This window comes from Cottoperca gobio, unplaced genomic scaffold (assembly GCF_900634415.1).
Source record: "Cottoperca gobio unplaced genomic scaffold, fCotGob3.1 fCotGob3_303arrow_ctg1, whole genome shotgun sequence".
Classification (NCBI taxonomy): Eukaryota; Metazoa; Chordata; class Actinopteri; order Perciformes; family Bovichtidae; genus Cottoperca; species Cottoperca gobio.
This window is the reverse complement of record NW_021166913.1, coordinates 88,526-105,000: the sequence shown is the minus strand read 5'-3', so window position 1 is coordinate 105,000 and position 16,475 is coordinate 88,526. Positions and strand designations below refer to the sequence as shown.

At 38.7% G+C, this 16,475-nt stretch overlaps 1 protein-coding gene across 1 annotated transcript in view; it reads left to right on the top strand.

Annotated features, from left to right (window-relative positions):
• cacna1fb (calcium channel, voltage-dependent, L type, alpha 1F subunit) overlaps positions 1 to 16,475 on the top strand; it is a 52,119-nt gene that overhangs the window by 18,844 nt on the left and 16,800 nt on the right. The window contains exons 6-25 of the mRNA XM_029427246.1: positions 2,494 to 2,645; positions 2,740 to 2,892; positions 3,158 to 3,354; positions 3,482 to 3,585; positions 3,867 to 4,018; positions 4,957 to 5,031; positions 5,460 to 5,538; positions 6,810 to 6,836; positions 6,924 to 7,084; positions 7,326 to 7,551; positions 7,629 to 7,836; positions 8,765 to 8,885; positions 10,672 to 10,747; positions 11,055 to 11,160; positions 11,237 to 11,297; positions 11,991 to 12,093; positions 12,921 to 13,050; positions 14,467 to 14,526; positions 14,626 to 14,732; positions 16,267 to 16,354. Coding sequence (XP_029283106.1) covers positions 2,494 to 2,645; positions 2,740 to 2,892; positions 3,158 to 3,354; positions 3,482 to 3,585; positions 3,867 to 4,018; positions 4,957 to 5,031; positions 5,460 to 5,538; positions 6,810 to 6,836; positions 6,924 to 7,084; positions 7,326 to 7,551; positions 7,629 to 7,836; positions 8,765 to 8,885; positions 10,672 to 10,747; positions 11,055 to 11,160; positions 11,237 to 11,297; positions 11,991 to 12,093; positions 12,921 to 13,050; positions 14,467 to 14,526; positions 14,626 to 14,732; positions 16,267 to 16,354 — 2,386 coding nt within the window. The remainder of the gene's footprint in view (positions 1 to 2,493; positions 2,646 to 2,739; positions 2,893 to 3,157; positions 3,355 to 3,481; positions 3,586 to 3,866; positions 4,019 to 4,956; positions 5,032 to 5,459; positions 5,539 to 6,809; positions 6,837 to 6,923; positions 7,085 to 7,325; positions 7,552 to 7,628; positions 7,837 to 8,764; positions 8,886 to 10,671; positions 10,748 to 11,054; positions 11,161 to 11,236; positions 11,298 to 11,990; positions 12,094 to 12,920; positions 13,051 to 14,466; positions 14,527 to 14,625; positions 14,733 to 16,266; positions 16,355 to 16,475) is intronic.

The window sequence follows — 16,475 nt, the reverse complement described above, 5'->3', positions numbered from 1 at the left end:
TTTTTGTGTTGAGTTTATGTGACAGCTGACCGTGATCACTGTACACTATAACTAAAGCTCTAATTATACACATCCACCCTCCTACAATAAACTTCAGCTGTCACGACATAAACACAGTCATGCAGTGAAACAGGGAGTTTAACGCCCCTGGTCTGGTGCTGCTCTTTCTTTTCATGAACCCCTAAATCACGACAGAAACATTCACCAAAGAAAAGTGAATATGGAAATATGGGTTGCATGATATATCTTTTAAGCCTCAATATTGCACATGTGCAATAGTCACATTGCAGGACGCTTGATGTCAAGTAAGGCAAATAAACTCAAACACGTCATGAGACGAAGAAGAAACTGCCATTGTTCTCATTTTCCAGGATTAATCTACAAGAAAAGTCTGTCTGATAAAACATTATTTACTCTGATTTAAGGCAAGTTTATTCATATAGCACATTTCAACAACAAGGCAAAAACATTAAAAGCATTAAGACAAGAATTAAGCAAAAGTAGAATCAGACGGCTTTGTGCAGGTAAGGGTTCTTGCAGGGAGTTTGTTCTCTCATTGGTCAGAAATATTACTGGGAGAATTTGTGTCAAAACGCTTCTCTAAAACCTCCTTTTACTTTTGTCTTCTTCTTTATAGCGCACCAGCAGCGTGTATTGCAATATACTTTCACATTTGAGTTCGATTGCTGTGTTCACATTAGCCCAAATGAACTGAACCTGGGGGCGAAACGCTCCTGGTCCAAGCGAGTTTAAAAAAACATCAAATTAGAAGTGACTTGAGTTCCTACAAATGAAAACACAAGAGGAGACTTCTAACCAAAATAGCATCAAACATAATTTTTTTAAGTGCCGCCTGTAATAACTCAGAGTGTCGGCGCCACCTGCTGAGGTCACAGTGAGTCCTGCAGGTCCTGAGCTTCGTCCTCCATGTTGGTTTATGTCCTCACTGCAGGACGCTGACGTGACTCGGGTCGACCTCGGGGCAGTGATGATGAAGCCTGTTGTCATGGTAACGCTGCCCGAGGACGCTCTGTTCCCCTCTACAGTCAGAGACGATAATACTGAGAGGCTGCTGTATGTGGGACACCGAGGGTTTCTTTGAGGAGTTCAGTGTTTTCTCTTTGTGTTGTTGAATTTCTCGTCTGTCTGTCTGCTGAAGGACGGTGGAATCTCTCTGGTCCAGAAGAAACTCTGACTTTAGAGGAAAAAGTCAGTAGCTAAATGCTACTAATGCTAATGCTAAATTTAATCACAATCCATCCAATCGTTGTACAGATATGCATGTATACCCACCGCTAGCATTGCTACTAAAAGACATTTCAGAGACATTTGTTTTTATTCAACTAATGTTGTGAATGTTTTAACATCATTACAAATCTGTTTTAGAACAAATAATGTCACTAAAACAGTTATAATCTAACTCACTGATTATGATCTGCTCGGGGCTGCTTCTGGTGCCGATGTATTTTTAATACTCTATACTAGACTTAAGTTTGTCCTTCCACACAGTTGATGAAAATATAATATTACTTTACCTTGTTTATGGGTTTGGATTGGCAAAGGTACTCCGGGGAGCTATAAGGATGAGACTGCAGCAAGATTTGTTCATTTTTATTTTTTGACTGTAAATTTAAATAATTGTTCACCACATAAAAATCACAAAGCGAGGTTTTACAGTCTATATATTGAGATGAGATTAATCTTTATTGATCCAGTTGTTGCAGGAGCACAAAGGCGGCAAAAGTACAGATAAAAAGAGAAAGTAAAAGAAAGAACAAATAAGACATACAGTATATAAAAAGGTCTCTAAATAACGCTAAAAGCTGAGCACTAAACACAGACAACCAGAAGTACTGAAACCAAACTGTACAAACTGCCAGGCTCAAAGCGTTACATGCAGGTTTTTTGCTGCTTGTAGGACAAGATATGGATCGGATATCCATCGTTGTCCAGCTTGGCAATCAGCACGGCGTGCCATTACTGACGTCATATCTGTGTGAGCTGGTTTTCTTATACCTGGTATCAATTTAAAAAAAGGCCTAAAGTCAGTCCCATTAAAATATCACCATTTTTTTATTGCCTTTATATACTTACAATTTAAGCTGATGTTATTTCTGCTGTAAATTAAAGAAAACAATTAAGATATCTGATTGTATACATTGTTTTAATTAATATGTTCAATATGTATCTGTAAATCTACACAGCAACATAAACTGCTGACTCCTTACAGTATTTGTGGTGTTCCACAGGGCTCAACACTGGGCCCACTCCTCTTCTTCATCTGCATCTTTCTTTTCACCTTTATGCAGATGATAACTTGCTGTACATCACTCTCTGTCATCGTTGTTTTGTCACTTTTGTTTGATCTGTTTTCAAGATCAAAGATTGAAAGTTATTAAAAAATGTTACCTTCCAAGTGCAGCTTAATTTCTGATGAGATGAATCTTAAACTTCGATCTTCTTCTTCTTCTGTTTTTGTTGTTGTCTTTGCAGATTATTCAGCGTCGTCTTGGAGACGATGACTCATAAATCTGGAGAGGTGGCAACCACTCATCACGTGCCAGGGAAACCTGGAGGTCTGGACGTCAAAGCTCTGAGAGCCTTCAGGGTCCTGAGGCCCCTCAGACTGGTTTCCGGAGTCCCCAGTGAGTTTGCTGGACTGGAGGGAGAGTGTCAGTGTGTGTGTGTGTATGTGTGTGTTTGTGGTTGTACACGTGTAAAGCTTTGTGTGTCTGTCAGGTCTGCAGATTGTGTTGAACTCCATCATGAAGGCGATGGTTCCTCTGCTCCACATCGCTCTATTGGTTCTCTTCGTCATCATCATCTACGCCATCATCGGTCTGGAGCTCTTCATAGGACGCATGCACAGGACCTGCTACTACAAAACATCAGGTACACACACTAGAATTAATTATTACCATTGAGGAAATAAGTAATTATGCACAAAATATCAAGACTATATTTTGTCTTATGTCACAAATGAATAGTTGAAATAGTTAAAGGAAATATCAAATGCAAACATGAAGCCAGGAAATGACTCTTCAAATATCAAAGTCAAAAGTATTAAGTAATAGTACAAAAGTCTTAACATCAAACTATCTTTAAAGTACCAAAAGTAAAAGTACTCATCATGTATTTCAATCGCATTATGTTCCAGATCATTATGTTGAGGATGACCCGGTGCCGTGTGCGTTCGCCGGTCACGGTCGTCAGTGCAACATTAACGGCACAGAGTGTCGGGGGAGGTGGGACGGTCCCAACGGAGGAATCACCAACTTTGACAATTTCTTCTTCGCCATGTTGACCGTGTTCCAGTGTATCACTATGGAGGGATGGACCGACGTGCTGTACTGGGTAAAATACACGGTGACGCTTCGGTTATCGGGCTGTTCTGTCTTCATTGAGTAACAGTTAGATAACTTCTCATTGTCCTTTCTTACTCTCTGTACGAGGCAAGTGATACTTTCTTGTCTTTCTGCAGATGAATGACGCCATTGGGTTCGAGTTGCCGTGGGTTTATTTTGTCAGTCTGGTGATTTTCGGGTCATTCTTCGTTCTCAACCTGGTTCTGGGAGTCCTCAGCGGGTTCGTCTTCTCTCACAACGAAAATAACATTTCTTCAACATGTGCATTCTGAAAATGTTACAAGTTGTGTTTCCATAAACATATTTTTATGTGCATTTTGCATTAGAAAAGCTGAGTTGATGCGCTAAATGGGTAATGGAAACGCTTTTGACCGATCGGCCCAGATCTTTCTGTGCATTCGAATCATTGCATTAATTTGTCTTCGTCTCCAGTACAGCGTGAAACATTGACAACACTTCATAGTGTTTGTCTCAGATGTAAATGTTGTGTGAACGTTGCAGAGAGTTCAGTAAGGAGAGGGAGAAGGCGAAGGCTCGGGGAGATTTCCAGAAGCTGAGGGAGAAGCAGCAGATGGAGGAGGATCTGTGTGGATACATGGACTGGATCACTCAGGCTGAGGACATGGACGAGCTGGACGAGGACGGAAACCCACGTAAGATCGAGACACAGTGTGTGTGTCTGTGTGTGTGTGTGTGTGTGTGTGTGGTGTGTGTGTGTGTGTGTGTGTGTGTGTGTGTGTGTGTGTGTGTGTGCATCGTGTCATACATCTGATGAGTTTTTAATGTCTCTCTTTGTGATATTTAAAATAGTGCACAAGAGCTACAGTTCACGTTCATTTATTCACAGTTAATTAAAAACAGGTTTATTGATGTAAGTTTAAGCAAATTAACTTTAATTGTCTTCATTAGTTGATTGACATCAATTAATGAAGACAATTAAAACAAATGAGTCGGTCTGAGAAGTCGATGAGGCAGAAACTGAGCTGCTGTGACATCGTTACTAACCAGCGGTGGAAAGTAACTAAGTACATTTAGTTGAGTACAATTTTGAGGTACTTGTACTTTACTTGAGTATTTCCATTTGATGCAACTTTATACTTTTAGTTGATTACATTTAAGAGGGAATTATTGTACGTTTTACTGCACTACATACCAGCTTACTTTTCAGTTTACCCTATTTAATATTTATTTATTTGATATACTGAAATGACTGAACCTTGTATGTTGTTGATCATTGTTGCTTTTTATAAATGTTTATATTTGCATTTTTATTTTTACCTTCTTGTAAACTAGTTTTATGTTTATTTATTTATTTGGATAAATGTTTTTACTTGGAAATGTTGACAAGCTCAAAATACAGCGAACATTTATTTTTACGAAACACACATGTGATGAACTTATTAAATGTAACATATTGTTAAATATTAAATCACTATGGGCATCTCGTCATGTTTCAGATGTCTCTAGTTCGAGAAAAAGTCCAGAAAGTGGACTGTTTTTGTCTTCAAGTGATGTGAAATGTGTCTGTGCTGAACTGTTGTACATGTCAGAAGGTAAATAAAGATATTTATTTATTATTCTTGTGTCTCAGGTCCGTCTCTGGGAGATCTGTCCGATAAGAAGAGAGGAAAGTTTGGATGGTTCAGTCACTCCAGTGACACACACGGTGAAACCTCCATCTTTATTATCATACTATATATATATATATCAGCTCTCTATGTACTTACACACGCACGCACACACGCACACACACACACACACACACGCACACACGCACACACGCACACACACACGCAAACACACACGCACACACACACACGCACACGCACACACACACACACACACTCTAAGTCTAAATGTAGAAAGACTATCTGGGTCTCTGTCTGACCTTGTTTCTCATCCTGTTGTTTTACTCTCTGTCACTTCAGCTGAATTCAGTTCAGTAAAGATTTACTGACATCAAGTTAAAATAAAACATTGAGCCAAAATATCCACAATAAATATGTTAAATAATACGTAATAATACGTAATAATAATAATAATAATAATAATAATAATAATAATAATAATACGTACTGCCTGTCTGTCCCTCAGCAAGTCTTCCTGCCAGTGAAACATCTGAAAACACCGAAAACATCGACGAGGAACACACCAACTGCTGCCAGGCCTGCTGGTAACACACACACACACACACACACACACACACACACACACACACACACACACACACACACACACACACACACACACACATACACACACACGCTTTATTGTAATTATTCAGTTACATTACAAGTAAGGCTGGTCAATATATGGATATCGTGATATGAGATATAAGTGACATCATTTACTGAATTTACCCACTTAGTCATTATTATGCATCACTCATGATTATTTATTAGAAATCTCATTTTGTAAATACTTTTGTGAGAGCACCAATAGTCAACGCTACAATATCTTCGCAATATCGTTGCCGAGGTACATGGCCAAACATATTGTAATATTTTATTTTCTCCATTTCTCCCAGCTCTAATACAACCCAGACTTCCTGTTACATTACGATACAGTTAATTTAGCTGACGCTTGAGTCCAAAGCGACAATAAGTGCAAACAATCATGAGGACACAACTCACAACAGCTTTAAATAGGTGAAATCATTTAAGTGCAGAACAATAGCTTTAAATAAGCCAAACCGTGCAGCATACAGAAACAGAAATACAAATTCAACCATTAGCTTCAAATACTGTTGCAGCTGAAAGAGGAACGGGAAAGTGTGCAAACTATCCAGCATCGCGATAACTTTCACTTTACTGTGATGTTGTTTCTGCTTTACGTACAAAATAATGGCAATTTGGGGTTCAGTGTCTTGCCCAAGGACACTTCAACATGCTGACTGCAGGACTGGGGATTGAACCGCCGACCTTCCGACTGGTGGACGATCACTCTACCTCCTGAGTTGCAGCTGCATTGGCGTTGTTATGTTATGTGTGCGCAGGATATCATTCTTTGTTTTGAAATCAATTTTAAAATTGTAATTTTCTAATAATCCCCATTTTTACTACATGTATTGGTAAACTGATAACCTTTTATTTCTGTAATTGTAACGGATTACAGTTGCCTTTTTTTGTATCCTAGTTAACGTTGTTCCATGTCAAGTCAGTTTTATTCATGTAGCTCCAAATCATAACAGAATTTATCTCAAGGCCAAGGGAAGCCTGAGCCAGCCCTAACTAGAAGCTTTATCAAAGTGGAAAGTCTTAAGCTTCCCGAACACAAACAGGGAGCTGGTTCCAAAGACGCTGAAAGCCCTTCACGGGAAATTAGGAGCTTGCTGATTAGTTTTCTGGATTCCCAAAACTTAAGTCCGTCTTTGAGCATGAAACATCAACAACCATTTTTTAAAACATCCAAAAAGTTTTTGAACTAACTTCCGTCTCGTTTCAGCTCTCAGATAATGAAGATCGGCTGCTGGTGAGTTCACTGACTGTCAGACATTCCGGAGATAAACTTTTTTAGCCGTCACACGCTTTAATGGCCGTTGTTCTTCTCCTCTCTCAGTCGGACTTTGCGTCGGTGGAATCGTGTCTGTCGCAGGAACTGTCGCACTGCCGTCAAATCTGTGACTTTCTACTGGCTGGTTCTGCTTCTCGTCTTCCTCAACACCTCGCTCAGTGCCTCCGAGCACTACAACCAACCTGATTGGCTGACACAAGCCCAAGGTAACAACACACACATACACACACACACACACACACAGTTGTATCTTATGATAATCATCATAATTTATTTGTTGTTTATATTTTGTGTATGTATCTAGTCTGCTAAATGTCTTCATCAGAGACCGTTAATACATTAATAACTGTGTCTTGACATTAATATATGAAAAAGCCTTTAACTTTACGTTAAAACACAGAGAAATGAGATCATTGATTAAACACACTAATGTTTTCGTCTCTGCAGACATCGCCAACAAGGTGCTGCTGTCTCTGTTCACGGTGGAGATGCTGCTGAAGATGTACAGTTTGGGTCTGGCTCATTACTTCGTGGCGTTCTTTAACCGCTTCGACTGTTTCGTGGTGTGCGGTGGCATCGTGGAGACCATCCTGGTGGAGCTGGGCATCATGCCGCCTCTGGGGATCTCCGTGTTGCGCTGCGTCCGCCTGCTGAGGATCTTCAAGGTGACACGGTGAGAAAAACTCTCCTGGCGCAGCTCGTACAGCTCATTACCGAGTCGTGCTCTGATGTCTCTCTGTGTCTGCGCAGCCATTGGACGGCTCTGTCCAATCTGGTGGCGTCGCTGCTGAACTCCATGAAGTCCATCGCCTCCCTGCTGCTGCTGCTCTTCCTCTTCCTCATCATCTTCGCGCTGCTCGGCATGCAGTTGTTCGGAGGAAAGTTCAACTTCGACGAGACGCAGACCAAACGCAGCACCTTCGACGCTTTCCCCCAGGCGCTGCTCACCTGCTTCCAGGTAACACACCTGAGGCTCAGGGATTTGTTTTCACAACACACTGTTTGGTATCATCCTGGCAGGGAAACCTGTGAACAAGTTGTGCAATGGGTGAAAAGTTACATTCAAATAAATCCACCGGTGTGGGCACGGGTAAAGAAAATTGCAGCGGGAAGCCGGTGAGAACAGAAATATGTTTTTTCCAAATTAACGCCACCGTAGGTTCAGGGGCAATGAGATGTAGAAAACACTGCGTGGCAACATAGTTAGTGATTGATTCTGACAACTAAGGTTAACGGTTAATTATTGACGATAACCGTGATATTTAATAAATGAAATAATGATATGTTAATTAATAATGCACATGTAATAATATTGTGTAAATAATAGAGCACCTCTTAAAAGCACAGACAGAGTGACAGACTCTCCTCTTTCCTACCATCATATTTTGAGTGTAATTCATTTGCCAATAAAAAGACAAAACGCTGATGTTTTTGACTTATAGCTTTATTTATTTTTATTATTTTACGTTATTACTTTATTAGAGTCGTTAGTTTAGAACTAAACACAAACTCCGACCCGTTTCGGCCTCGAGCCTTCGTCAGATCTCAAGAGGCCATTTTAAAGTGGGATTCAGCCAATAGATTGAGGTCTGACATGAATATTACAATAAAGGCATTTTAGTTGTTTAAAAAGAGAGCGCCTCAAACAAACTCATTCTGAGGTCAGGAAGCGCTGCTACCCAAACATTTTAGATTTTATTTTCATGTTTCTACATGTTCCATCTGTGCAAGTAAAAATAAAGCACTTTAAAGTGAGCGAGTGTGTAGCAGCCTGTGTGTTTAATCATGGGTCGGGTCGCGGTACCGAGCTTTGCGGGTGCAGGACTCTGCTCTATCGTACATTGAGTTTTTGGAATGCATTGCATTCTGGTGTCCCGTGTGTGCAGATCCTGACCGGAGAGGACTGGAACGTGGTGATGTACGACGGCATCATGGCGTACGGAGGCCCCGTGTTTCCAGGGATGATCGTCTGCGTCTACTTCGTCATCCTCTTCATCTGTGGTAACTGTATCCTCCTCCTGCAGCCTGAGAACTACTTCACTGTCTCAGTGTTTGGTGCATGTCCCCTCATTAGTGTTTGATTCTCTTTCTTATGGGGAATTTATTTGAAGTTCAAACCTCTTTTCAGAAGATATTGTCAGCAAGAAACTCTTTGGTTTTTAGGTGAGACGTCTTTGCAGTCTTAAATCTTATGATTGAGGAGCCTTTTGACAAGCTAGCTGGAGTGAATATAGAAAACACATTTCATAGGTTAACTCTACCTGGGCAGATTTTAGTGCTATTCATGCAAAGGTTTGGCCTCACCGAACGAGCCTTCCTGCAAGCGTTATTCTGTTATTTTGTTTTTTATCAAAAGCCTCTTCATCAACATTTCTTTATTATTGAAGAGAGATTTGTTTATTATTAAAGAGGAATTTTCTTTTATTATAACTATTATTAAAGAGGAATTTTATTATAATTAAAGAGGTATTTGTTTAGTATTAAAGAGGATTATATATTTATTTATATTATATATTCTATTATAATTCAAGAGGATATTTTTTATTATTACTATTATTGAAGAGGAATTTTATTTTCATTGAATAGGCATTTTTTATTATTATTATTATTATTATTATTATTATTATTATTATTATTATTATTATTATCATCAAGGTGGCATTTTATTTTATTTTTATTTATTATTATTATTATTATTATTATTATTATTATTATCATCAAGGTGGCATTTTATATTATTATTATTTTTTATTATTATTATTATTATTATTATTATTATTATTATTATTATCATCAAGGCACTTGTGAGATTTGTTCCAAAAGTTTGTTCAAAACAATATTTCAGAAATCTTTTCACGCAGCATTTCATCTCAACCCATTGATGGGTGAACAAGTTGAGTATTACTGCGGACACTAACAACATTTATAACTCCCAGTGTAACGCAGCGTACTGTTTTAGCATGCTAACAAGCATCATCACCCACAGGCTGTTGTTTTACTGTGAACATGCTAATATTAGTACTCAAAAATAATTTGCACGCGATACAGAAAGAAAGCAGTGGTGGAGGAAATATTCAGATCCTGTACTGCAGTTAAAGTACTGCAGCTACTGTCAGTGCTGCATTAGTAGTAACAATAACCACAATCACAATAACCCAAAGTGACACCGTCAACAGTAACATCAACATTATTACTAATAAATTAACTTTGTTAACATTTTTCAAAGGTAAAGCAACTAATCTTCACATTTGTGAAGCTGGAATCAATAAATATGGTTAGAGTTTCAGTTTTTTTAACTGTGAAGCATTTTCTAAATAAGAGACATGCGAATAATACACTTACAAAAGAGAGAAAATAATTAGAATAATAATAATAATAATAATAATAATAATAATAATAATAATAATAATAGAAAACAATAAAAATAATAATAATAATAGAAACAATAATAATAATAGTGAATCTTAATTAATTAATTAAAACATATACAATAACAATACTAATAATATTACATAATAGAAAAGAAAAAAATATATTCTTGATTACTTAATTAAAACATTAATAACAATAATAATAATAATAATATTAAAAATGACTTCAACCATCAAAATAGTTTCCAATTAATTTTCTGTCAGTCTCCTAATTGATTAATTGTTTCCGTTGTACATTTTAATATCTTTTGTATGTAAAATCTGTGCAGTAATTAAAGCTGTCAGATACACGTAGTGCGGTAAAAAGGAGGTGCAGCACAGTTTCCTGTTCAGAGCTCGATGTTGTTCTTAACGCGTGTCAGACATCCTGCTGAACGTCTTCTTGGCCATCGCTGTGGACAACCTGGCAGGAGGAGACGGAGACAACAACAAGAAAGAGTGAGTGATGGAGGGAGGAAGAGGGGAAACGAGGGCGGAGGATCCACCCGTCTGTCCAGAGATAGATAGACGTAGTGCAGCAGGTTATCAAAGCCTTGCTCAGGAGTAAAGAATACACAGCAAATATATATAATAAAGAATAAGTTAGACTATAATATACCAAACTACTACAACTAAAATGTAAACATGGGATAAACATACGATGTACATTAGTGCAAAGTTGTTGCAATTTCCTTTAAGAAGGTGTCATAAAACAAGAGAGGAGAATGGGAAGAGTGTCGTTTATTATTTCCTGTTGTTCCTCCAGTAAGAAGACGGAGGCTCCGGTGGAGCAGGTGGCAGGAGCAGAAGAAGGCGAAGGAGCAGAAGAGGAAGAAGAAGAAGAAGAAGAGGAAGAAGAAGAAGAAGTGAAGGTGAACATGGAGGTCTGACTTTAATCTTTAATCTTAAATGTGAGTCCGTCAGTCTGAAGCGCGTTTGTTTGTGCAGGTGGACATCGATGAAGACACCGAGTACGAGGAGGAAGAGGAGCTTCCTGAAGGAGAAGGCGGTCAGTTGTCGTCTGAAAATGCAAAACTTTATTTATACATTTCATTTCAGGTGGAAGCCACGGAAGTTGCAGCGACAAACACTCTATAGATAGTGTCAAGATAAAACGTTGGACATAAGTAAACACAATAAAGACATGTAGGAATAAAACATTCTAAATAAATAAGATCAGCAACCAACCAGTAAGAATAAACAAGACATGTGAATTAAAAGAAAAATGATCAAAATAAAATGATAAATCGTGAATAGAGTTAGAACAAATAAATAAAGTAAGAATTAAAAATAAAACAATAATTAAGACCTGATATTATTTTACCCATCAGAGCAACGTTTTGTAATTATATTAAAAGACTGAACAATCAAAAAGAATATGGCATTGCAATATATTTCTATTTAAGTTATTTATTCTGTTTAAATGAAAATGTATTTATGGTCCGAACAACTATTTAACTATCTGCATGAACAGAATCAGACCAAATGATGCAGCTGTACAAAATGCTGGTTCGTCTTCGCCATTTAACATCTGATGTGTCATTATTAACCTGTTTGAACCAAGTTCTTTCATTGAAGATAGAAACTGTTGTGTATTTACAGCTCTGTTAAATCTATAATTCAATCCATAAATCCTGTTTCTTTCACTCGTTTGTTTTGAGGAACAGTATCAGGAGATGTTGTGTCTCCTCTCTCCGATCAGATGCAGGAGTCCAGTTAAAGATCGCCGACCTGGCTCCTCCTAAAGAAAAGGTTCAACCAATCCCAGAAGGCAGTGCGTTCTTCTGCCTCAGCAATACAAACCCGTAAGTTCGACAACACCTGATACACAGGTATTACTGTTAACAGCTGATTAGTGCTGCGAGGTTCATCTGAATATGTCGGAGTGTTTGTATCTGTAACGTGTACTTTTTACTGCCTGGGAGGAGGCTTCTCCTTAAATGCTGAAGTCAGGGAACAAAAGTCTCGTTGCAGTAAACACCGAAACATAACAGACAGTAACATGATTGAGTTCAGATTTTTTGAAGTGGGGTTGTCTTACAGTAGATGGGGGTCGGCACGCTTTACCTACCTTGCCGTCAGACAGCCCTTTCTGGCGGGGGACTGAAGCCTTGATATCTCTCTTCAAAGCCACCAGACTCCATTGAGAAAAACGGTGTTATTGCGTGACTTTGGTGTTTTAAAGGGTTAGTTCAGATTTACCAAAGTCAACCAAGAACACAAACTAACTAACTAATCGAGGCAGCAACTCTCGAGTTCTGTGATGTTAAATTACTGTTTTTTTCAATGGAGTCTGGTCTTTGACGAGAGCATAGATAGGGAAAATCTTCTAATATACAGCGTACACTTAAACTGATTTTAGGTGTCTAAAATACGTCCACAGCAGTACATTGCTTAGCTTCCTGCTCGTTCTTCTGTCTGTTTCTACAAATAAGTAATCTGCAGTAATACACTGACTATGGATAAGTACAACCGCATCAGGACTTCTTATCAGATACATATTTGTGGCTCTTTTTTAAGTAGGTATACACAAACCTCCACAGGTGGGTGTACACTGGATACCTGCCTATATTAAAGTCTAGTCACCTGAACCCCTTTAACAGTAAGTTCTTCTCCTGCTCTCTGTCTGCAGTATTCGCGTGGCCTGTCACACTCTGATCCACCACCACATCTTCACCAACCTCATCCTCGTCTTCATCATCCTCAGCAGCTGCTCGTTGGCAGCCGAGGATCCAATCAGAGCCCATTCATTCAGGAACAACGTGAGTCTCAAATCTTCTGTTGTTTTGTTTCATCTCTCTGTTTTGTGGCATTGTTTACTTTGGATTATTTGTACCTTATGAAACTCTCTTTTGTTTTATTTGCACTCTTTATATTTGCACTCGTTCCCACTTTGTGCTGCAGCTGCTGCACATCCATTATCCTCTGGATAAATAAAGTTTTATCTTGTATATGTAAGCGCTGCTGTTAGCTGTCGTAGGCTCAACGTGTCGCTGCTGGAGAAACATGCTAACATGCTCGACTAAAGCTGTGGATAAGTTCCTGGTGTGGAAAAGAGTTACATCACTAATAATAACGGAGCTAAATGTGGCTCATCGAGGTCTCATCACGATAATGTCGTCGACACACCTCTGTGGTTTGAGCTGAGGGGCGGGGCGTCAGCAGATTACACAGCAGAAGTGGGTCAGTGACTTACCGGGTTAAAGAGGGAAACACATGGAAACACATGGAGAGAGAAAATCACCAGTTTACTGTCTGACCCTGGGAAAACTGTACGCACACACACACGTACTGAGATACACACACTTACACACTCGCTGTGCAGCAGCTGGCTTCATGCAAGACGTAGCAATTAGCAGCAGCTGAGGAAAGAAATTACTTCTAACATACAATCAACACACACATACTGTATGCACACACACACACACACACACACACAGAGGATGTTAACCCTGTAATAGCACCTCTGCCTCTGTTCTGGATAAAAAACGCAAGTTTATAAATGATGTATTCTGGTCTAAGTGACTAGTGGGGACTAGACATTTTGAAATTGTTCCAGTATTGAGCGAGAGAGCTGCAGATGTAATCCTTCAGGTAGTTGTGCACCGTCAATATACGTCCACTGAAAGTGCTGGTTTTTGCCACTGACACAAATTGCTATTATTAACATCATGGAAAGAAATAAGATGTTTTTCTTTACCTTTTTCTTGATCCGGGGATTGTTATTGTGTCTCGCTCAAGGAGGATTCTTTCTGAAATCTCGTGTGAGACACCTGTCTTCACTTTGGGAAAATTCAACTTGGGTAAAACTTGACTTGACATGTTAACTGTTCGTCTTGACTTGGGACTTGTTGATGTTGACTTTCTCTCAATTTAGAATTTGATGGTCTTCACATGACAGTCAGCTGTCTGGACTTAGATTTACATGTCCTTTCTTTGGACATACCTGTCTTAACTTAAGACTTGTTGGTATTGACTTTGGACTTACTTGTCTGGACTTGGAAATTATCTGTCTCAACTCGAGACTTGTTAACCCTGACTTGGTTTTAAGTGACTGTCGTCATTCTGGAGTAAAAGTGTCCATGAAGATTTAGTTATATGATTTAGTCATAATGTGAACCTGAGTTTATATGTTTTCTATCTCCATCTTTATATCATCTATTTGTTTGTTTGTGTAGATTCTGGGTTATGCCGACTACGCCTTCACCTCCATCTTCACTGTGGAGATTCTGTTTAAGGTAAAACTAAATCTGCTTCAGTTAGGATGAAATAACTTTTTCTTCTTCTTCTCTTGGTTTAATGCTGACACTATGTGATGATGACTCTCTGTGTAACAGATGGCGGTCCACGGAGCGTTCCTCCATCAGGGCTCGTTCTGCAGAAACTGGTTCAACTTGTTGGATCTGCTGGTCGTTAGCGTCTCACTGGTCTCCTTCTTCCTTCAGTCAGTACCCAATTAACATTAGCAGCCCTGCTAGCCTCGTAAACACAGTGTCACAAGCTAACATTAGCAGCTATACTAGCCTCGTAAACACAGTGCCACTAGCCAACATTAGCAGCTACACTAGCATCATAAAACAGTGTCACTAGCTAACATTAGCAGCCATGCTAGCCTCATAAAAACAGTGTCAGTAGCTAACCTTAGCAGCTATACTAACCTCATAAAACAGTGTCACTAGCTAATATTAGCAGCCATGCTCGCCTCATAAAAACAGTGTCACTAGCTAACATTAGCAGCCATGCTCGCCTCATAAAAATAGTGTCACTAGCCAACATTAGCAGCTATACTAGCCTCATAAAACAGTGTCACTAGCTAATATTAGCAGCCATGCTCGCCTCATAAAAACAGTGTCACTAGCTAACATTAGCAGCCATGCTCGCCTCATAAAAACAGTGTCACTAGCCAACATTAGCAGCCATGCTAGCCTCATAAAAACAGTGTCACTAGCTAACATTAGCAGCCATGCTAGCCTCATAAAAACAGTGTCACTAGCCAACATTAGCAGCCATGCTAGCCTCATAAAAACAGTGTCACTAGCTAACATTAGCAGCCATGCTAGCCTCATAAAAACAGTGTCACTAGCTAACATTAGCAGCCATGCTAGCCTCATAAAAACAGTGTCACTAACTAACCTTAGCAGCTATACTAGCCACATAAAAACTATTTTACAATAGATGTTGAACTCCCAAACACCCCTCTAACATACGAGCGACACAAACACAATACAATTAAAATGCTTGCTTATATTTAATACATAAAAAAAGATGTTCTATGTTTCTTGCAAGACAATGTAAATGTTGAAATTGGAAATGATTTATGGTTTTGATACAATCGTGATCTGACTGCCTTGAAAATTATATTTTTTTTATTACAACAGCAACATGCTCACTTAAAGTTTCTACAAAATAACATATGTTACACTTTTTATAACAGAAAAAGAGCCAATTTAATTCTAGAACATTTTAAATCATTAAAATGGTTAAACATTATATTTAACAGCAGGTTGTTTATATAACATTAATAATTAATAATAATTGTATTTACCATTAAGTTAGTATCCTATTATCTTTCCTCCATCAGTTTTTAGATTGCGTTAATTTAATTTAATTCCTATGAATAAACCTGCCGACACTTAAAATGTTTGAATGTTTCCTAATGCTGTTTGTCTCGATTGTTTCAATAAGATAATAATTTTAACTTTTCAGTTGTAATTTGAATTTCTAACCTCTAAATATTCTATCAACTGCGAAACCAAAAAACTAAATTTAACATAAAGCTTCTCAAACTCTGACTGTGATCATTTATCTTTCAATATAAACACGTATAGAGTCAAACATGAAGCGTTTGTCCTTCACAGACGATCAGTAGTGTGTGTGTGGGTGGGTGCTGCCCTCTGCTGGTGGAAAACAACAGCTACAACTCGTATAACTGAAGTTTTAAATGTAATATAACACTGTGTCTGTGTTTGTGTCCGTAGCTCCAGTGCGATATCGGTGGTGAAGATCCTGCGAGTCCTCCGGGTACTCAGACCTCTGAGGGCCATCAACAGAGCCAAAGGACTGAAGGTAACTACACTGACTGTGTTTGTGTGGATTTAAAATCAGCTGGATCACAGAATACCAGGAAGATAGATCCTGCATCGGCCTGTAAATCTGGTCAATTTTCCTGCTGAAAATACATTTCAGA